This window comes from Odocoileus virginianus, chromosome 15 (genome assembly GCF_023699985.2).
Source record: "Odocoileus virginianus isolate 20LAN1187 ecotype Illinois chromosome 15, Ovbor_1.2, whole genome shotgun sequence".
NCBI classification, from domain to species: domain Eukaryota; kingdom Metazoa; phylum Chordata; class Mammalia; order Artiodactyla; family Cervidae; genus Odocoileus; species Odocoileus virginianus.
The window spans coordinates 5,496,917-5,519,196 of record NC_069688.1 but is presented as its reverse complement, the minus strand read 5'-3'; the positions used below and the strand labels follow the sequence as shown (position 1 = coordinate 5,519,196).

The following is a 22,280-nucleotide window of genomic DNA, read 5'->3' as shown; positions in this document are numbered from 1 at the left end:
CCTCTCCCGGGTCTCGGGGCAAACGTCAGCGCCCAGCAACCCTTTATGAAACAGCCCCCAGCCCCCACTTCCTCAGCCCCCGTCCCTCCCCATTTCTGATTTTTCTTTTCTCCACTGCCCTTGTTCACCGTTTGACAACCTCTCTGTCTTATTTATCTTTTTCCCACCAGAATAACCACTTTGATGGCAGACGTCGCTTCTTTCCTGGAGAGCCAGCAATGAGAACACTGCAGCCACTTACTAATACTTCCTGCGTGAATCGCTGAAACAATGGATAACCGTGTAAAATGCTACCGTCTGCCATTCAACTTTCTCCACGAGCTTGAACTTTGATTCTAAACGGCACACCCTGGGTCGGCCCTTTTTCTGACGTGCTTGCTGTGTTGGTTTTCTTAAGCATTTGTGTAAGCCAGCTTACAAGTCCTGTACGGTGAAGCTGGAGGCAGTAGAGAGAGAGGTATGGACAGACAAACAGGATGACTTGATCATGACGCACACCGCACCCTAACAGATGGTGAAGCCTCCTCTGAGGTTAGGAGCAGAGGAAATGAGCCAGACAATATAACAACTATCAATAAGTGGAGTAACTTTTACTCACAGAGTGGCCGTCCTCTGCCCATCGGTTCAGTTCAGCCATCCTCTGTGCTGATTCCATCAAGTGACGTTTAGTATTTCAAAGGCCAGGCCCCTGGAAGCCCTCCTGGCTCCTCTGGTGTCCCCACGGCCCCATGCTCCACTGACTCGTGCCCCAGGCACTGAGGCTGCTTTTGACCACAGATGTGTCCGGACCCGTCCACACCACGCTCGTTTCACTCGGGGATTCCTTTCATTGAAAGGAAAGGAATGAAGTTTCCGGCACTTCATTCTGGAAGGGGTGACGCACCTTCCTCGGCGTCATGGCCCGGACATATGGAGCTCTTGCAGATACAATCAACCCCATAATAAGAGGAAGAGAATGGGACCTCCCTAGTGGTCCAGGGGGTCAGGATCAGCCTGCCAGTGCAGGGGACACGGGTTCAACCCCTGGTCCAGGAAGATCCCAGGTGCCGCGGGGCAACTAAGCCCGTGAGTTGCAACGACTGAGCCTGCGTGCTCCAGAGCCTGTGCTCCGCAACAAGAGAATCGCCACAGTGAGAAGCCCTCACACCAAAACTAGAGAGCAGCCCCCGTTCGCTGCAACTAGAGAAAGCCCAGCCACAGCAATGAAGACCCAGCACAGCCAAAAATGAATGAATAAATAACTTAAAAAAAAAAAGAATAAGAGAATGTATGAGACTAGATCAATTTCACTCCAAATTCCCCCTTGGGAAGGTCAAAGCCCTGAAAACCAAAGGGGGCAGGGGGCAGAGGCTGTGTGGCAGTGTGAGGAGACGTATTTAAGGGCAAGGGGCGGGTCCTACCTGCTTCACGACCGTCACGGTGCCCGGTGCCATGGCGACCACCGAGGCAACAGCGGCGGCATCGTGGGTCTCGGTGCCCAGCTCGATGATCTGCTGGAGGATGTTGACAGCTGTGGGGTCAAGTCGGTCACCTGAGCGGGAAGAAGCAAACAGGAGACGGTTACGTCCAAGGGCGGTGAAGGTCACTGAACGCAGAAGCAGCCCTTTCTAGAGGCCACCGTTGGGTGGTGCCTTCTCCAAGGATGCACAGGTTATCAGTAAGCGCTCATTGTGACCACAGAAACAAAGTGTGTGGTACGTCACAGCTCACAACACACTCCCTGTAAGAACATCTCCAAACTCCACACAACCTGTGAGAAGATGACAGTGTGATGGTATATCCCCACTTTATAGATTAGTTGCTTCACTGCAAAAAATCGAAGAGACCTGCCTTGGGCCATGGAATCGGCTACATCACAAGGCTAGTGCTCAAGCCTGGATGTCCTGAATCCAAACTTGTGGACACAGGGCTGCCTCTCAGAACGGAACTCCTGGGAAGCACACTGCAGAGCTGGTTTCCCTTCAGCACGGTGGCAGGCGGCCAGTGAGCGTGAGCCAGTTACACAGGATACGGGCAGGACACGCGAGGACGTCCCAGTCATCAAGCTGGTGGTCCGTCAGACTTCTAAACCAACGGAAGCTCAAGGTTCTCTTTTACTCATCTCAGAAGCCTGGAATCGACATCACCAGGACAGCTACTTACTGAGGGCACCCTGCCTGCTCTTGCCATATGCTTGGCCATCTGCGACTCTCCTGAACACGCCACTCTGACCCCGATCGTTAATTCACCAGGAGGGAAATTACTGCCTGGTCTCCAGGTTAGCATAATAGTACGAAGTCTCCTCCAATGTCTACACCCTCCTGGACAGCTTTCTGCGGGCTTTGTTCCAACGTGAATCATTAAGAGATGAGAGAAGGGCATTCACTATGTTCTACACAGAGGGTAGGACATGGCATATGACTGAAGCAATGACATGGGCATCTGTTCACCAGGCACAGGCCTAACATCCCCTGCACACACCTCACACACAAACACACACACACTCCTCGAGGGGCCGGGGGCGGGGGGCATGCCTTGCAGCCAACCACTCTAAACAGCCAAACACTAAACAAAACACTGACCTTAAAAAAATGCACGGAACTAAGATTCTAATTCTTCATCTGTTTCCTTTGTTAACGACCATTTATCAAGCCCCAAGTGTCAGCCAGGAACACGGTTCCCAGTGGGAATACAAAGACCTAATGCTGCCTGCCTGCTTCTCCTTCCAGGGCTCACAGGTGACCGAGACAGATGGTAAGCCACTGTTTTCAGCCCCTGGTCAGTTCCGTATCAGGGGGGCGACTAGGAGCTCTGCAGGACAGTCAGGTGGGCTCCCGGGAGGTGACACACAGCCTGAACCCTGAGGATGAAGATGCCATTGCTAGGAAAAGTGCTGGGCGGGAGAGGAGCAGACTCAGTTCACGCTCAGACATGCAGAGTCTGGCCCAGGCGGGCACAGCTCCGAGGTGGCCAGAGACACGGTGCAGGCAAGCCAGGACCCAGAGCGGAGGCCCAGCTGCAGCGCCTGCGTCGTTTCCTAACAGCCAGGAGGACACGTGAAGAACCTGTCAAAGGAGAGAGGGAGCGTGGGAGCGAGGGAGTGTGTGTGCGTGGGGGACCCGGCTGGCCTGGCCGGGCGTGAGCACTCGCTGAAGTCACTGCATGTGAGGGAAGGAAACGCGAGCAGACGCGGCGTCAGCTCTGGGGACCGCGCTGACCAGGGGACCTGGACACCCTGTCCGCAGGGCCTGCCGCTCTCACAGGCTGCGGGTGCCTCCCGAGTCACCCCGGCGCATCGGGCAGCGAGCACAGCGCCGGCCTCGGGTCCTCTCCAAAGACAGCGGCCCACAGGACTGTTCCGTGCACCCTTCTTATCACCTGGGGCTGAGGGGATAAGAGCTCGGTGAAAGGGTGAGCTCCTATCTCCTGTCACCGTCCAACTTCACCGCGCGCTTCCTCTAATCCCGCCTGCCTGACCTCTGCTCCGCCATACACAGAGAGCTGCGGCACCTTATATTAACTTGTCTTCTGTTCCTGTTTTTTAAAGAGCATTAAGAAAAAGTGTTCTCAGCCCAATGCCCCAATTGCCAGTAGGCTGGCTCAGTGGTTTGTTTTTTAAATTGACCTAACATTGGACAATGATGACATCTGACATGAAGATCCTGATTTGGGGCTTTTCGGAAGAACTGGGCAAAAGACAGTCCTGGGCCCACAGATCCGTAAGGGGCCATTAGGAAGGCCGGCAGACTGGCCCTCGGTCTCAGCCACGCCCCCTGTCTGCCTCCTGCAGACCCTGGAACAAGACCCCAGAACAGATGACTCCGAGGGAGCCTGAGGCAGGGATGGTGCTCCAACAAGAAGTTAGGAGACCTAGATTCCAAGACCAGCTCCAACACCCAAGTAGTGGGTGACCCTCGGCCAACCATTTACAAGGAGGAAGTCTCCTGCCTCTTGTGAAGTGAGGACTATAAGACCTGTCTTCCCACACGCTGCTCAGAGCCATGATGAGTCTACGGCCATACCACCATGAATGCGCCCAATCTCGTCTGATCTCAGAAGCTAAGCAGGGTTGGGCCTGGTTAGCACTTGGAAGGGAGAGACATGATGACACACGTGGACATCCGGCAACACCATTTGGCGGCACCACTTCACCTGCAGCTCTGTTCTAGAACACTCTACAAGAGATCTCTACCTCCAAGCCTGACAACTAAACCGCTCCTGGGGGCACAATGCAGCTGAAGGAGATCAACTGACGGACATCACTCATTCACAAGTTCATTCATTCATTCAGCCTGTCAAAGACCAGCTCTAAGGTGTCGGGAGGCGAGGGGCACTCTCACCGCTCTCTGAGGTGTATCTCAGGTCCTGGAGGGCGGCCACGGCTGCCTGTGTGCCCTGAACATCCTCTTCGGCTTCTGCGATGTGCAGGTACTGGGTGGAGGGCTCCTCGGGAGTTTCTGTTGCTGGCTAAATGAAAACACAAAATCATCGATGGGACCGCCTGGAAGATCCCCTAGAAGGTCCCTGGAAGCCCCAGGATAACGGATTCAGACAAAACAAACACACACCAGCAATGTGTCTGCAGCAGCTCATTTGCCTGGCACCCCTGACAAACCAGTGCTCCGATAAAACCCATTTCCCAAAGAGGAAACTTCTCTGTGCCACGTGCCGAGACTTTAAAAACCAGCTTCGGAGGAAAGCTTCCCGCGACACGTTCTTACCGCAGGGAACAGAGGATGTTGTTCACAATGAGAGATAGGACACGCACAGAGAGACTCTCCTGTGTGCGCTGCTCCTCCCACTGCCACCAACACTGCTCTGGTCCCCTGTGCCTGGGGCCCCCTGCCATGAGGTCACGAGGGACACACGGCCATGCTGGCCGTGGACGGGAGGAGAGGACCGGGCGCCACACAACATCTGGCCCATTTAGAGCACGGGTCCCGGCACACAGCAAGACCTCAGCAGATCTCAGCTACTCGTGCAGCCTGTGGCTCGTTTTATTTTTACAGGATGGATATGACAAATGCAACTGACCAGAGAAGACACACCTGTGCAGAATCAGGACCCCACGCGAGAAGGAGATGCTAAAGGGACATTTACAGAAATCTCACACCAATAAGGAGAGGACAGGTGGACATTTCACAAGAACTAGATATTCATAATCACCTCTTCCTGGCACTGGAAGGCAGGCAAGCATGAATGTCACCAAAAAAGAAGAACGAAAAGAAGATTTTACACACAATTTATAGGAGCCAAAGTTATCACACTCTGTAAGCACTTATCAGCTATTCACAAAGGCTCAGAATAGAATATGATTATTCTTTTACAGCCAAGTGGTCAAGTTCATTTAGTTCATTTCCAGCCTGACGTTTAGTAGACACCCAGTGAGTATCTGATGAATGCATAAAGGAACAAAAAGAAGCATGGTTCCTTATAAGTACCGTTAGGGAACATTTTGGCCCACGTGGACTGGATCTCAGCCTGTGATGAACAGGAAGGGCATGGTACGACACCCCTGGTTTGGGGTACTCTCTGTAATAACCATCTGTGGGAAGGCGATGCTTTACAGGCACTCCAGGGGGCCTGGCGACAGCCTGACTGCTAGAATAAGCAGCCTGTCATCACTCGGGGGCCACCCCTGGCCAGCTTCTTGGCTGCTCAACTGTGGCACTTCTGGAGTCTAGTGTGTGACTTTTTGTCAACTGTATTTGGAGAGTCACAGCTCTGCTGAAGGTGTCGAGATCTGTAAGAAGCCAGGTCTTCAGAGGAGAGGGGCATGACTGCACAAACAGAAGCACCAGCTGGCCAGAAGAGATGCTGCTTACATCAGGAACTGGCATTACGTGTCTCTCTCTTAACAGACAGCGAAGCCCTGCAAGTGTGGACTCGAAGCACCGGAGGACTGAGGGTTTCCGTAGATGGGCATGCGATGGTGATGTTGCTGACACCATCGCCGCAGCCCCCAACCGCGGCGGCTGTTTACCACAGACCTGCCGGGGACTAGACAGTAACCCTGGCATTTCATACATCCTGTCTCCCAATCCTCTTGATCTCTTGGGTGGCAGGAGTCTCACTGTAGACATCAGAACACAGCGGTCACAGAGGTTTGATAAACAATGGATCAAGGTCAAACTGTTTACAGGAAGAGCCGGGAAATCGCAAGGAAGTCTGTCGAAGTCCACATTCCTTAAATTTTCTCAGAGAAAGTGTCAAACATACACAAGACGGAGAAGCGAACCTCCATGCTCACATCACCACTTCAACAGTCATCACCTCATGGCCAGTCCTGTTTGGGTGATGCCCCCACCACGGTCCACACAACTGCCCTTTGATTTTGAAGCAAATGCAGATGTCATATCAATTTAAATATTTCAGAAGGCACCTCTAAAAGATAAAACTCTTTCAAACCAGAACTACAACACCACCGTCACACTCAGAGCCCTTAACAGTGATTCCTGAATGCCTTCACATACCTCAGTGGTGTTCTAATTTCCCCGATTCATTTTTTCACAACCTAATCCTACAAGTCATACTTAAGGTACTGAAATCCACATATTAGAACCGACTGATAAAAGTCTCATGACACTGGTGTTTATAGGCTCTCCTTCCACTCTGACTTTCTCCTCTGCTTATCATTTCACTGTGAGAAGTGGTCACTTGCCATCAGTTTCCCACAGCCTGGGCTCCGCTGTCTGCACCACCAGGGAATCAGAGTGTGTTCCCCGTCCACACTGTATTTCCCATATGCTGACAGTCAGACGTGGAAGCTTAATCAGGCGGCCAGTTCCCTCTACGGCAGCAGGACTCCACGGTAAACTGTGTACTTCCATCAGGAGACACTCCGTGACTGAGCGTCTCTGAGTGTCTGCTGTGTTGGCAGAAGGCTGACAGTCATCGCTAGACCCATGATGCCAGTGGGGGGTTGTAAAACAGAGGTCATGTAAATATGTAAATATTCACTGGTTGGCTGGAATACTTCTACACAAAGAAATCTCTCTCCCCAACATTCAGTTATTCTGAGATATGGTTTGTTTAGATGAGGTAGAATAACTGTTCGACTCTGAGCCTTACCAAAATAAGGATTTTATTTATCAAAATAGAGTTGATTCACTATTACTCTGCAAAGGAAACTAAGGAGTTTTCTCCCAGGATTATTATAAACTCATGGATTTAAACACATTTGATGTGCTTCATTCCAGTCTGCAAATACTAACAACAGCCTTAGAGTAATACTATCAACCACTGCTGGTGGAATAACTGGAGAACAGTATGTTTTTTTTGCCAGTTCCTTTCACCCTTAGGTTCTATTCCACTGGGGAGGAACAATCCAATTTCTATCTTAAAATCTCTTAAAATAGTCCTTCTCTACGTAGTTCTGCCATTGCTTTGACATACCATTTAGATCCTTGATTTCATTCTACTCTCACTTTTCAGGGCTTGCTTTTTTAAAGTTCGATTTTGTTTTTATTGTTATATAAAACCAGAGTTGAATCTGCACAGTGGGCCTGCTAAGACAAGTTTAGGTTCTCTTCTAACCCCTCCCTCTCATTATGTCCCTGCCTTTTCTCCCTTTGATCCCCTCCCCCTTTTCATAACTATTTGATTTTGAAATAATTTCGCATTTACAAAAGAGTCCCAGATATAACACAGGGTTCCCACACACCCTTCCCCTCCTGTTGACATCTGACGTAACCACAGTACAATGATTAAAACCAAGAAATGAACAGTGGATCAGTACCAATAACCAAACTACAAGCTCTGACCAGATTCCACTGGGGTCCTTCTACTGTTCCAGGATTTAATCCACGATTCCACCGTGCATGGAGTGTTCCTGTCTCCAGAGTCTCCTCCAACTTCCAACAGTCCTCCAGACACTTCTGAGAAGAGCTGGTCAGGTATCTGACCGTCAGCATCATTGCACTGTTTGGATACATCTGATGGTTTCTTGTGATTAGGTAGGGGCCGAGGACTGTTGGAAGAGCACCATGAGGTGACGGACTTTCTGATCACATCACATCGTGGGGTACATGATGTCACTCTGTCCTACTACCGAGAATTCTGACCTCGGTCGCGTGGCTGGTGGTGTCAGCCAGGTGTCTGAACTGTGATGTTACTACTTTTACCTTTATAATTCATAATTATTTAGGGGGAGATATTTTGAGGTTACATCAATACTCTATTTCTCCTCAAAACTTCTGTTGACTAATTCTGGCATTCATCAATAGATCTTGGCTACTGTAAGTATTACTATGGTGTTCGAATGGTAATTTTCTATTTCCCTCATTCTTTCTAGATTAATCAGAATTCTTCTGTAGGTAAGAATTGTTCCTTCCCCACTATTTATTCAAGCATTTATCAGTATGGATGCAGAGATATTTACCCTAGGTTTTGAGTGATTTTTTAGTCCAATACTATCATAATTTACTTTGTTACTCAAATTGATCCACTTTGGAGCCATTAGGAATTCTCTAGGGGATTCCCTGTTAGCTCAGCTGGTAAAGAATCTGCCTGCAACGCAGGAGACCCTGGCTCGATTCCTGGGTCAGGAAGACCTGCTGGAGAACAGATAGGATGCCCACCCCAGGATCCTTGGGCTTCACTAGTGGCTCAGCTGGTAAAGAATCCACCTGCAATGCGGGAAACCTGGGTTTGATCCCTGGGTTGGGAAGATCCCCTTGAGAAGGGAAAGGCTAGGAACTCTCTGGGTTGTCTCCTGTGTCATTTTGACACGTTTCTGTTTTATTTTTGCGGAGCACATGGTTGTTACTTTCTAAAACTACAAAATGCTCCAGGATCACCTTACGTAATTTCTGCCTCTGCCCTGAAGTCAACCACTTTTTCCAAGGGACCCTGGTCCTCTTCTTGGAGAATCCTGTTAGAAACCAAGACCTGGAGACTAGGCACACTCATTGCCAGTTGGGGTCACTGTTTCTAGGCCCTCTAAGCACAAAAAGCTAAGAAATACATGCATGTATACTAACCATGTATACACATATATCTGGAATTATTTATGCATCAATCTATTGGTGTACACACACACATACACACACAATCTTCACCTACTACATTAATAGAGTTGTAATAAACAGCCTTGTGTAGACACCTTCCCTCATTTTTGTGAGTATAGCCTTGGGACAGTTTTCTAACAGTGGGATTGTTTAGTTAATGGAAAAAGAAGCGCATATGTAATTTCAGTAGATATTGCTCGATTCCCCTTCATAAAGGTCACACTGTTTTGCACTCCCACCAGCAATGTATGAGAATGCCTATTTACTCAGCCTCTCCAGCAGAGATGATGTCTAACTTGTGGATTCTTGCCAGTCGAATAGGTAAGAAATTCTGTCTCTGTCTAGTTTTAATTACATTTATTACATGTGAGGCTGATCATGCTTTCAGAGAGTCAAGGTCACTTGCATTTCTTTTTCTTCAAACCTTTCTTATCTCTTGCATATTAGGCTGTTGATCTTTTTCATCAGTATTTCTAGAAGAAGCCTTTTACAACATTAAGATATTCACCTTTTTTCTATGATACGACTGAAAATAGTTTTTTTGTCATTTGTCTCTCTATGAGTTCTTTTACACACAATTTTAAAAATATTTTTCATGTGGTTAATTTGTTTTCAATCTTTTTCCTAATTGAATCTGGATTTTGAGTTATAGTTAAGAAAGTTCTCCACACTCTCAAGTTACAAATAAATTCACTTATGTTTTCTTCTGGTATTTGTAAAATATCTCTGTTTTCACATTTAAATCTCTGTTCTTTTGTTCTAGGTTCTCTCTCTATAAAAGCCATTGATTATTGTATATTGATGTTTTAATCTGCTGCTTATCATGTGTAGCAGATTTTCATTCATTGTTAGATTTTCAAAAACATAATCCTGTATCTACAGAGATATTTCTTCTTTTCTGATTCTTACGCCTCTATTTCCCCTACCTTGTCCAACATACCAGCTGAGGCCTCCCATGATGTTAAGAGACCAGACCCCCTAGGGCATCCTCATCTTGTTCCCAAATCTAATGAGAAACTTAAGATGCTGGCTTTTGAGCATATGTTTTTTGTCTTAAAGATGGACGCATCAAATTCTGCTTTATTGACTGTTTTTAATCAGTGGATGTGGAATTTTGTCAAATGCCTTTTCTGCATCTATGAAGATGATCATTTCAGTTTTCTCCCTAGTTCTGATACCATGATGGGTTATGTTAACAGATTAACACATTCCCTCCCCCTGGACAACCCTTCCCTTGCTTTCTGGAATAACCCCCACACGGTTGTTGGATTTGTTTCTGAGCCCTTACTCTTAACTGGAATAAACCCACTGGATACTCTGATAAGACAGAAATGTCTCAGGAAGTGGTTCTCAGCTGAGGGTCATTTTGACTCCTGGGGAACACTGGCCATGTCTGTGCTTTCTCTCTGGTTTTCACAAATGGCTGTGCTAGTGGATCCTTACGGGCAGAGGTCAATGATGCTACTAAACATTCTAAAACGCGAAGTGTAGCCCTCTACAACAAAGAATTGTCCAGATCATAATTTCAGCAGCACTGAGGTTAAGAAACTCCATCTCAGGCAAACTTTAATTTGGTAGTGACCCCTGGTACCTGAAAAGAGAAACAGCTACTGGCTTACAAAATACAGCTACTATAGAATTCAGCCAGGAGCTGGTTCCAACATCTGATTGGAAAACAAAGGTGACAGGGAGGAGCCTTCAGCTGAGGGAGACGAGGACCTAAAATCAGCAAGCGGGGCCCTTCTCTGCTCTCTGGGTGGGGACCAACAATATATACCCTGTCGTGCATTTTTCTTTCAGATGCAGTTTCTGAAACCGTGGATTCAAGATAACAGAAGTAAAAATATCAATGAGCCCGATGCAGACATTCATTCACAAACCAGTCTAAACGCAACTCAGCGTAAGAAGTCACACGCATGGCCCGGACCTCACCCAGTATACCCCCATCAGATGGGAGACAGGGTTCGAAAAGATGTCCCAGTTTCCCACCAGAAAACCCACTGCTCCGAGGAACGGCACTGGGCTTGCCTGGTTGGTTGTCTGTGCTGAGCAAAGTCACGATCAAGACCAAGCTTTCAAGTGTACCTCCCACTTGGGGTCCCCTTCGCTCTCCACCAACTTCAGGCCGTGCTTGTTCTTCAGGTGCCTGTTGAACTCCCATTTGGTGCCGTAGACGAAGCTGCACACGGGACACTTCAAACCACCTGGAAGCACAGACACAGGTCAGAGAGCGCGCACCGCCTTCCGTCCGAACGCCCCAAGCCTACGAGAGGCGTCCGTCTCCAGTCTTTGCTTTCAATCCAAGCTTCCTTTACTAGTAAACAGAATAGCAGCAGGTCAATATGCTTTTCAGAGCAGAGATTTTAAAACTTAATGCATTTCTTTTCATTTATTGAATCAGAATTTGCAGAGAATCTAATACACATTTAATATTTTAGGTGACAGAGAGCCAAGATGAGTAATACCATTCCTTTGGCCGAGTGGATAAAGTGGCTTAAATCATTTCTTCACATTTTTATTTGAAAATAACAAATAATTTAGAAAGCGAAAAATAACTGAAGGACAATGGTTGCTTTTCTCAATCTCTTTTGTCCTAAAACACTAAGGCTGAGGGCCAGATGCTCAGTCTCCTTCACGTCAGAAGTGAAGCCAGGTATATAAATCCCCACTTGAATATCCCTGTAAAGGACAAATGAAAAAGCTGGTCACATCCTTGAAATGTCACTATTTATTTAACTGATTAAATCTGACACATATTCCAGGAAGTACCTGCATGCTTTAATTAAGAGAATATAAAACTCTAGAATTAAAAAAAAAAAAAAACTGAAAGTCATACAAAGACTACCTATCTAAGATTTTATCAGAAGCAGTAACTAAATTTGGAGCTGGACAAAAATCATTTGCTTATTTGTTCATCTGAAGCACAGCTGGTTTACAATGAATGCTGTGTCAGTTTCACCTAAGTGTTACTACAGGGAAGTGACTGATCAGGACATGCTTTCAGAAGCACACTAGTCCCCTGGGAGGTTAGTTGTAGTCCCAGTGGTGCTGTTGCATCCAATTCTTTGCAACCCCATCAACTGTAGCCCATCATTAGGTTCCTCTGTCCATGGGATGCTCCAGGCAAGAATACTGGAGTAGGTTGCCATTTCTTCCTCCAGGGGATCTTCCCAACCCAGGGATTGAACCCACATTTCCTGCGTTGGCACGTGGGTTCTTTATCATCTAAGCTTCAGCAGAGAAGCCCGGCATCAGGCCTCTAACCTACCGGACGTTGAGCAGGCTAGAGTCAGGCCAAGTGCTATCAGCATCAGGCCTGCCCCAAAGGGGCCAGGGCAGTGAGGTGGGAACAGAAGGCCTCTAACTGGTCTCCCACAGCCACTGTGCGTCTGCTCTCCACCCAGCACAACGACTGGTCTTAAAAACTCAGCTGAAATCACATCTCTCATAGGTGTAAGCGCCCCCACCGGCTTCCCTTCACAGCCAGAACAAAACCCTAGCTCCTTGCTGTGGCCTCTGACCCTGCGTGGCCTCATCCCTGATGCCCTCCCCAGCCCCGTCTCCTCCCCTTCTCCCCTTCTCTCTCCTCTGCCTTCTGCATTCGCCACGCTCCTTCACTCCTCCGGACACTGCGGCTGTCCACCTGTCTGCTGACTCGGCCCCTGGTCTCCGCCGGATCTGTGTGCTCTCCTGGGCCTTCCCAGTGTCAGCGTTTACCCGCTGCTCACTGGGGCCCTAAGGAAAGAGGGAGAGGAATTCTGTCCTGATGACAGGCTGTCTTAACAAATTGTACAAGAACCAGACGGATCTCACGGGACACATCGCAGAACTGAAGCATCTCTTGGATGCGGCTATGCTGCGCCAGCTCCCCGAATCAACGCCACGTCAGTGCACCTTAGAGAGCACCGCTCTGTAACCAGGGCGTCTTGTCTATCACTTGAGGTGGTGGGCAGTTCCCCAGACGGCCCCGGGCAGGAATGGCAGCCTGCCCAGGTGGCTGACGGCTCAGTCCCTTGAACCTCGGCCTCTCCACGCTGGGCCAGCGCGGAGGAGCACAGCAGGTGTGACAGAGACAGCGGCCAGAGTCAGCGCAGACAGCGGCCTGCGTGTGAGTGCTCAGTCGCTTCCGCTGTGTCCAACGCTTTGCGATGCTATGGACCATAGCCTGCCAGGCTCCTCTGTCCATAGGATTCTCCAGGCAAGAATAATGCCATGCCTTCCTCCGGGGGATCTTCCTGACCCAGGGCTCAAATAAACCTGTGTCTCTTTTGTCTCCTGCCTTGGCAGACGGTTTCTTTACCACTAGTGCCATCTGGGAAGCCCACAGAGACTGGCAATGGTTACCAAATCCTGAACTTCTATAACATTCTATAGAAAAGGCAGCTTAGATAGTTGTTTTCTGAAACTCAAACATACTGCACTTTTTTAGGCAAAATCAAATGAGCTTGTTCTTTCTTGCCCAGAGGATAATTAAACTTAGTTCTTAATCTTCTTTGTTATTACTTGTTCATCATCTAGAATGATGCATTTTCTTACAGTTATCTTTTAAAACCCTCCAAGGCACGAGAACCACCACCTTGTCTTTGGGTTAAGCTGACATTGCTTCTATAAAGACTTAAAATGTGGCAATGAACACAAACAAACTACTGAAGGTTAAATTTAGGCTTTAAAATGAAATTAAGGATTCCTTCTGGGCTATTCTTTAGTGGAAACTAATTTAGAGAGAAAAAACATCCTTATATCATGGTTAAATTAAAATTAATATGAGAATGCCCCCACATCAATTAAAACTCCCACCTTTATCACGGTGGCTTTAATTAAAGAACAACAAATGGAAATATGTAATATAGATGGAAGGTGTAACTGTGCCAGGTAATTGACATCAAAACCGAGAAAAACTAATTTTCACTTCAATTCATTAAATGCTTAGGCAACACTTGGCAAAGGTCATGGGGAGACCTAATGAGTTTCCTTGCAGCCCTGATATTAAGTGCACCCCATAAAAACCACAACCCCCCCCTCCCCACAAGTTGAAATCTTCCTCATAAGGAAAGACGAACCAAGCCAAAGGACAGAATTTCAGGAGCAATTTGAAAACTCCATCATGGCATCTTTTGTTCTTTTTGGAATTCAATCTATTCTGGAGGAATTTCAAGTGTTAAACTATTTTCACTCCTTTGCAGTGGCTGACGTTATTGAAAATTCAATTTCATTTTCAATAATATAACTTCCAGAATGGCATAGACACTCGGTTGGACAGTCAGGAGATCTGCATTTGTCACTTGGCTCACGTGACTCAGAACCACTTCCTTGAATGCTTGGGTCTTGGTCTTTTGGGTTCTTTTTTTCCTATGAAGGCAAAAATGCTAAAGCTTATATCCTTATAAAAGGCAGTGTATCAAGTCAGAGAAGAGAAATATCATATGACATCCCTTATATGTGGAATCTAAAAGGAAATGATGCAAATGAACTTACAAAACAGAAACAGACTCATAGACTCAGAAAACAAACTTATGGTGGCCAAGGGGAAGGGGCCGTTAGGGCGTCAGGATGACCATGGACACACGGCTACATTTTAAACAGCTAGCCAACAGGGCCGATTATACAGCACAGGGACCTCTGCTCAGCATCATGTGGCAGCCCGGATGGGAGGGGAGTTTAGGGGAAGACAGATACACACATATGGATGGCCAAGTCCCTTCGCTGTCTACCTGAAACTACCACAACATTGTTAATCAGCTGTACCCAAGTACAAAATAAAAAGCAAAAAAAAAAAGAAGAAGAAGAAGACAGTGTGGGGCCAGCAGAATAACAGGCTCCCCAGAGATATTCATGTCCTAAACCCTGGAACATGTGAAAATGAAACCTCAGGTGGCGGAAAGGATCTCAGAGGTAAGCATCAGGTAAGGGGCTGGAGATGGGGCGATTATCCTGCACCATCTGGACGGGCCCAATTTTATCACAAGGATCCTTCTCAGAGCGGGCAGGAGAGCAGACCCCAGCACCGTCACCTGACAAAGAAAGGCTGCTGGCTTTGGAGATGGAGGAGGGGCAGAGCCAAGGACTGCAGACAGCCTCCAGAAGCTGGGAAAAGAAGGCATCCTGCTCTTGAGACTCCAGAAGGAATATCTGGGAACCCGACTTGAGCCTGTGAGACCAGCTTGGGCTCCTTACCTTCAGAATGGCAAGATAATAAATCTGTGCTGTCTTAAACCACCACCAACAGTGTGGTCATTTGTTACAGCAGCAATAAGAACCTAATACAGACGCTCAAGGGTGACTGGACCAAAGGCAGCTTAATGATCCACGGAAAGTGGACACAGAGGACTTTTATTTTATTAACATGTGAAACACAAAGTCGGACTTGGGGAAATACTGCAGAGGGAAAACAAAGTGCATCTGACTCTGAGTCAGAGCTTAACCAAGGTCTCCCTCATCCCTTCTGGTCCTCCCACACACTTCTCAAAATCTTGGTGATCTGAGATCCTCTGGACAACCAGGGAAGGGCTGGAAAGAGAGAGAGAGGTCCCAGAGTCAGCCTTGGGTCAAGTTAGCAGTCAGACCTGAAGGCAAAGAAGTAAGACAAAGCAGACAGCTCCCACATGTGTAACCTTTCAACACATCCTTGTGTGATCTCGTGTGACCACCAGCAAATGCAAACCAATCCCCAACAGGACCACATCTCCTCTTCTTCCTCCTCCTCAACAAGTGCAGAGTTGAGACTCACGTTAGGGGACACAGCCCACCCGTGGTGAGAAGCCAGATTCTGAATCAGGACCTGGGTCTGGCATGATGACAAGGACACTGTGTAGCTGGGATCCAGTCCTTTTTCCTCTCTGCACCTCCTCATTTTAAAATGGGAAAGATGATGCCAACCTCATGAGAGATAAGGCAACATAGAAAATAACGACCAACAGCACAGCATCACATCACTGGAAGCATCTTCCAGTGATGTATGGGATCTGAGCCCTAATGAAAACAATTTCAAAATAAAAATGTCCAAAAATCAAATAAAGAACTCTAGGTTAGCTGACCGTTTCTGGATTTTTTTCTATACAATTTTCCCCGAATCTGGTGTGGAAGGGCTTCCCTGATAGCTCAGTTGGTAAAGAATCCGCCTGCAAAGCAGGAGACCCCGGTTCAATTCCTGGGTCGGGAAGATTCCCTAGAGAAGGGATAGGTTACCCATTCCAGTATTCTTGGGCTTCCCTTGTGGCTCAGCTGGTAAAGAATCCGCCTGTAATGTGGGAGACCTGGGTTTGATCCCTGGGTTGGCTGACAGTTTCTGGATTTTTTTCTATACTACTTTCCCCGAATATGGTGTGAAAAAACTAAGACATGAATGTACATCAAAGGTATGGATATACACATTTACACTCTTAATATAACAGTTCAAAACAACACAAAGATTTCAGCAGATGCCACAAACTAAGCCTTCTCTGGCCCTCTTCCTCATATCTTTTCTTATCTCATTTACCTACCCCCCTGCCCAGTGACTCCTTAAAACAAGGGACCTGAGATAAGGTTCACCACCGGAGAGAAGCAGTGAACGCTTCTCCTATAGCAACATGGGGCCTGTTAAAAGGAGCGCATACTTTCTGTTAGAAGATCAGAACATGGAAGAGCTGCCCAGGCTTCATCCCCAACCCAGAATGACAACAAATGCCACCACAGCCCCGTGCCTCGCACAGTGTGGGGAACACGATGAGCTTAAGATACCCTGTGAAGAAGGCAATGGAATAGACACGATAAGGAATGTGAGCCATTTATCAGGCACTTGTGACACGTCAGGCACGGTCTGGGATCTTCGAGAATAAGATCTCATCTTTGCAAACTGATGCTCGGAGAAGCTAAGTAACTGGTCCAGGGGCCACAGTGATCACAGACGGGCTCTAGGGCTGTGCTCCCAACCCTAAACTCATGCCAAAATCCTGGGGCGCCTTGAAGAGGGCCGTGAGGTCCCCGGAAAAGGACCAGCCCATCCTTACCAGACCATGAGCTCCGGGAACGAGCTTGAGAGTTTGTGACGCTGAGCACCAAGCACCTGATGCCTCTCACAACCTCTGGTTTTAGTGAATCAGCTCTCGAGCTGGCTTCATTGGGCTTTTTAAGAGGAGGAAAGAGGGAGGCCCACTGAAGCGATACAACAGGAAAATGCATATTTTGTGGGAAAATGCCTCAAATCCGTATTAATGAACAAGTGACTGGCAGAGAGGAATAAATAAGAGATTGATCTGCTTTCAAAACATCAGAAGTAGATAAAACACAAACAGGGGATGAAGCATTTACACAGTGTTCAGCACAAGTCTAACTGCCAGGAAAGCACTGGGGTCCGAGCGCCTCTGGCTGAGGCCCAGCTGGCACGCGGCTGGCACGCAGCCTATGCCCCCAGGACCAGACGTGTGCTGGAGCCTGTGGGAACCAGCTTAGCAGCTGTCTGGGCACATCCCTGCTCAACTCAGCGATATCACATGGGAAGCTTGAAATTGGCCCTGGTGGAAATATTCACAGCACAGAAACTGAAAAATGCTACAAATCAGCACCCCAACCCCCGCCCTGGGAAAGCCAGCTGGTAAACATTTCTAAAACACGACGGGCAGATGCCCCAGCAGCCTCCATTCCAGGGTTCGTGGAAAAGGACCCAACTGCAGGGAAAACACCACAGTCCCTTCCATGAGAAACCTGCCCGAAGCGGAAACCTCAGGCTTTTAGGTCCTCTCCCCGCCTCCTCTACAAAAGTGCTCGGACCCCCTCTGCAAACCCCTGAGCCTGGGGCAGAACCATCCTTCTCAGCAATCGATGGCTCCCGTGTATCACTATTTCAACACAGCGGATGGACAAGGAGTCCCTGCACTTGGTTTCAGGAGACTGCAACATCGTTTTGAGAAAACTACATTTATGATTTTTTACATTTTTTTTTAATTTTAGAAATACTTTTTAATTTACTTATTCAGAGGATAATTATTTTACAATATGTTTCTTCCATACATCAATATGCATCGGTCATAGGTATATGTGTGGTTTTTTATTATGTCATTTTAAGACCTATTCCTCTATCTCAAAAGAAGAAATTATAAAGTCCCAGGAAAATAATTTTTGAGGGGTTGGTAGAAGAGGAAAATAAAACCAAACAAGGATGGGGAGAATTACATGAAATTAATCAAAAGAAAATGAGAAAAGTCCCAGTGAGTGATCCCAAACAACTCAGCATTATAGTCAGCTATTTATTCAGCTTCATCTTCTCCCTCTCTCCTCTCCCTCAGATGCAAGGACAGCAAGAACTGTGTGTTCTTGAGGGCTCTGAGCTGCACTAACCCTTAACCAGCTCTCGGATTTCAGAGACAGTTCTCCTGCCAAGACACAGAGGCATGGTGTCTCCTATGAGCCAAAACACATTTCATTGCTTCCTTCCACGTGAGTCTCTTGATGGAAGCATAGCAAAAATAAATAAATACACACATGAAGGCCAAAAATAGCCCTGCAAAGATTAGAAAACCCAGGGAATGCCAACTGATTATAGAGCAAGTTAGAAAGTTAACTTGGGGCATGAAGAAAATGTAGGGCATGAAGCAACTTGACCTCAGCACATTTTGTGCAAGGTAGTAATGAAAGTCTGAAAGCAGGGAACTATGACAGAGGCATCAATCAGATCCCCACACCTGTCCCAATGACCAAGTAAACATCTATTTCCCGCCAATCCAGCCTAAGAGTGTGAACGATGTTGAAATGAATCCTGTACTCCAATTATTTACTGTGACTTGAAGGCAACCTAGGAGAAGGGGAGGACAGAGGATGAGATGGTTGGATGGCATCACCGACTCGATGGACATGGTTTGAGTAAGCTTTGGGAGTTGGTGATGAACACGGAAGCCTGGCGTGCTACAGTCCATGGGGTCAAAAAGAGTCAGACATGACTGAGTGACTGAACTGAACTGAAGGCAATCCACCCTCTCTTCTGTGATTCCTGGACAGCGGGGTCCTCAAAAATGATACACCGGCTCTAGAAGCCTTAGCATATTTTCAGAAAAGAAAAAAAAAAAAAAGGAATGCAAATGTACTAAGTGCCAGACACCCAAGTGTTCTTGTTTCATCCTCCTGTGATCCTGTGTGATAGTGGCTGTGAGCTCCAGGCGAGGTTCGGGCCCACCAGTGGAGGGTGGGTAACTTGCCCGAATGGCAACACTCCAGCCTGCCCTCCAACTCCTAGAAACTGCCTTTAATGCCAACACCAGGCACATGCCCCCATTATCCCAGATGGATGACTTAAAATTATCCGAGTTCTCTGCTGCTCGTCTATTTCCGTACATAAGGCCCGTCACTGGGAGTGCTGAAGGATACAGTCAATTCATCTGTTTTACATTAGGACACCTTTCATGGTGGTTACAGCAAGTGGAGATTCACGCACCGGGATGGTGGGGGAGGGTGGGAGGTTTCTAAAATGGGTCTTCAGCTTCAAAGAGCCACAGGAGCCAGGAAAGAGCAACCACTGATGCACTGCACACTGCAATCACTTTCCAGCTGAATCACCAGAGCACAGACATGAACACAACGGCATTTCCATGCAGCAACAGCACGCGAGCCTAACCCTCGCAAATGGAAACGTGACCGTGTTTAGAAAAACCCCCGAACGTTTCAAAGATGTTAGAGTTTTCATTCATTCTCTTTAAATGTTCTAAAGCATTTCTTCTTTTCAGGAGGATCACGTAATCTGAGCACTCAAATATTTTTGGATTAAGAACCCCACCCATAAATGTGCTTAATATAGTGCTGTTTATAGTTGCAGTAAAAGAAAAATCTAGAAACCCTGCAATGTTCAACAACAGGAGTATGGTTAAATATAAAGTAGGGTGGGACTTTCCTAGTGGTCTGGTGGTTAACAATCTACCTTCCAATGGAGGGGACAGGGGTTTCATCCCTGATCAGGGAAACTAAGATCCCATATGACTCAGGGCAACTAAGCCCATGTGCCCAACTCCTGAGCCTGTGTGCTGCAATAGAGACACAGCGCAGCCAGAAAAGCAAAGTAAATGAATATTTGAAATAAATAAAATGGGGTGTTCCCCTTCAATGCTGTACTGCAAAAGCCCTGAGAAGTTGAAGTAGGAAGACGGCACAACAAAGGAAGACAAACTGTGCGTGTTAATCAACGTTAAGTAAAGAAAGTTAGCCACGAACTTCCACTTGTGCAAAAAGTGTGCATGGACTAAGGACAAAAGGCCACACAGTTGACCCTTCGAACCCCCAGGTTCCGCATCCTATGTGGGGCTGAAAATGCAGACACCAACTGTTCTCTGCCATTTTACACAAGCAACTTGAGCATACTCAGACGGTGGGTATGAGGATCCTGGAACTGATCCCCTGCTGATAACAAGGGATGACTGTATCAATAAACGAACATTATGGGAAGGGTGGTAAAATGTATCACTTTTTTCGTTGAAGATTTCCATCAAAAGTGAAAGTGTTAGTTGCTCAGCTGTGTCCAACTCTGTGATCCCGTGGACTACAGCCTGCCAGGCTCCTCTGTCCATGGGATTCTCCAGGCAAGAACATTGAAGTGGGCTGCCATTCCCTTCTCCAGGGGATCTTCCTGACCCAGGGATTGAAACCAGGTCTCCCATACTGCAGGCAGATTCTTTACCGTCTGAGCCACCGGGGAACCCCTAAGGTTTCCATTAAGGTTGCTGTAACATGGCCCTGGCCACAAGTAACACTGACGCTCACTGGGAAGAGAAGGAAGCGAACGGTGACGACCAGGAACGCGCGGGCTGTGCTGAGGGAGGGCGCAGAGCTGCCTGGGGGGCTCGGCCGGGCACAAGGGCGCAGCCGCTCGCCTACCTTGCTGGATGAGCGCGTCGGCCGCCAGCTCCCCGGTGCCCACGTTGCTGTACTCCTCGTTGGGGTGCTTCCGGTTGTAGTGCCGCTTCAGGGAGCCCGAGATGTTGCATGAGTAATGGCAGTGGGCGCAGCGGAAAGGCTGGGGGGACAAGGAGGGGGGTTAGGGCCAGGCCAGCCCCTGTGCCATCAGCCTCCAGGGGAAGGAAGGGCCCCCCCCACCCTCCACCCCGCTCCTCCTCCTCGACTCCCCCATCCATGGAGCAGGCACTTCCTGGAAGGCCTGCAAGGAGCAGACCGTGCCTCGGGAAATGCTCCAGGAAAAGGCACAAACCTGGGGTGGCTGAGTCCTGCCTCTGCAGGGAACCCCCCAAGTGATTGGGCAGGAGTCCCCAGAGCAGGAGGTGACTCTGCTAAACGAGGCTGCTTTCATATCGTTCTCTGTTGTTCACCCCAGAGTTTATATTTCTTGTTCAAGAAGAAAATCACAAAAAATTCAACACAAGAATCTATCACTTTTTTTTTCAAGTGAATGCTATTCAAGTAACTCCCCTTACCATTAATTCTGACGTACTTGCCTTTCTCCGTATAGGCGAGTTCTATGAAATTATTTTTGGAACATTAGCATTTGCACAGAAATCAAAAAGAACAACCAAAAAAATGCTCTCCTGCCAGTGCTGGGTGGTCAGTGGACACAGAGGCAAGAGGGACAATTAAAATGAGAAATTGTCCTATGAACCTAACTTCAGGTTTGAGAGCCAATTCCATCCTTCTTAGAGCAAAGCAGAGAAACTGCCTCATAAGAGTTTCAACTCCATGTATTTCCCCACACCTGCTCCTTGGTGGAATTGCTAATGAAAAGAACTCCCAAAACGTTTGAGTAGATAGGTCAAAAAATGGGCAGGTGAGTCCAAAAGAGAACTCAAGTTTCTGAGCTACTGATTTCTATGAAAATCTTCAATTCTTAAAGCCAGAAGGGAAGCTTTCAAAGATTGGCTGTGACCAAACCTCCCTCCGTGACGAGACAGCCTTCTTTCATCTCTGACGTCTGTAATCTCAGCCTTTGTTACAGGCATGGAGGTCAGCCCCCTGGCCCCCTGCACTACTGAACGGCTCCAAGGTTTAGGAGTACAAACCTTTCCATCTATTCCATTCCCTGGTACATCATCACTTTTTATAGGAATTCAATCACTACCTAACATCTTCTTGGGACCCTCTCTCCCTAAACAACGTGCCTGAGCCGCATCTGGGCTTTTCACACAGAACAATCTTGAACTTGTGGGACGTTGCCACATTTCAGCAAGGACTTCTGCTGGGGTAGTCACTGCAGGGCAGGAGACGGAGGCAAAGTGGAGCGTGGGCAATGCCCCATACCCACTGCCAGGCATAGGGTCTGACTGCATCATGAACAGGGCACCTCTTGGGATTCCATTTATGAAGCATATATTGTATTTACTGACA

At 47.7% G+C, this 22,280-nt stretch overlaps 1 protein-coding gene across 3 annotated transcripts in view; it reads right to left on the bottom strand.

The window, feature by feature from the left end:
• ZFAT (zinc finger and AT-hook domain containing) overlaps positions 1-22,280 on the bottom strand; it is a 146,012-nt gene that overhangs the window by 20,176 nt on the left and 103,556 nt on the right. For all 3 annotated transcript variants that reach the window (XM_020893094.2, XM_070476962.1, XM_070476961.1), the window contains 4 exons: positions 20,823-20,961; positions 11,073-11,191; positions 4,320-4,446; positions 1,401-1,531 (listed from right to left, as the gene is read on the bottom strand). In XM_020893094.2, coding sequence (XP_020748753.2) covers positions 1,401-1,531; positions 4,320-4,446; positions 11,073-11,191; positions 20,823-20,961 — 516 coding nt within the window. The remainder of the gene's footprint in view (positions 1-1,400; positions 1,532-4,319; positions 4,447-11,072; positions 11,192-20,822; positions 20,962-22,280) is intronic.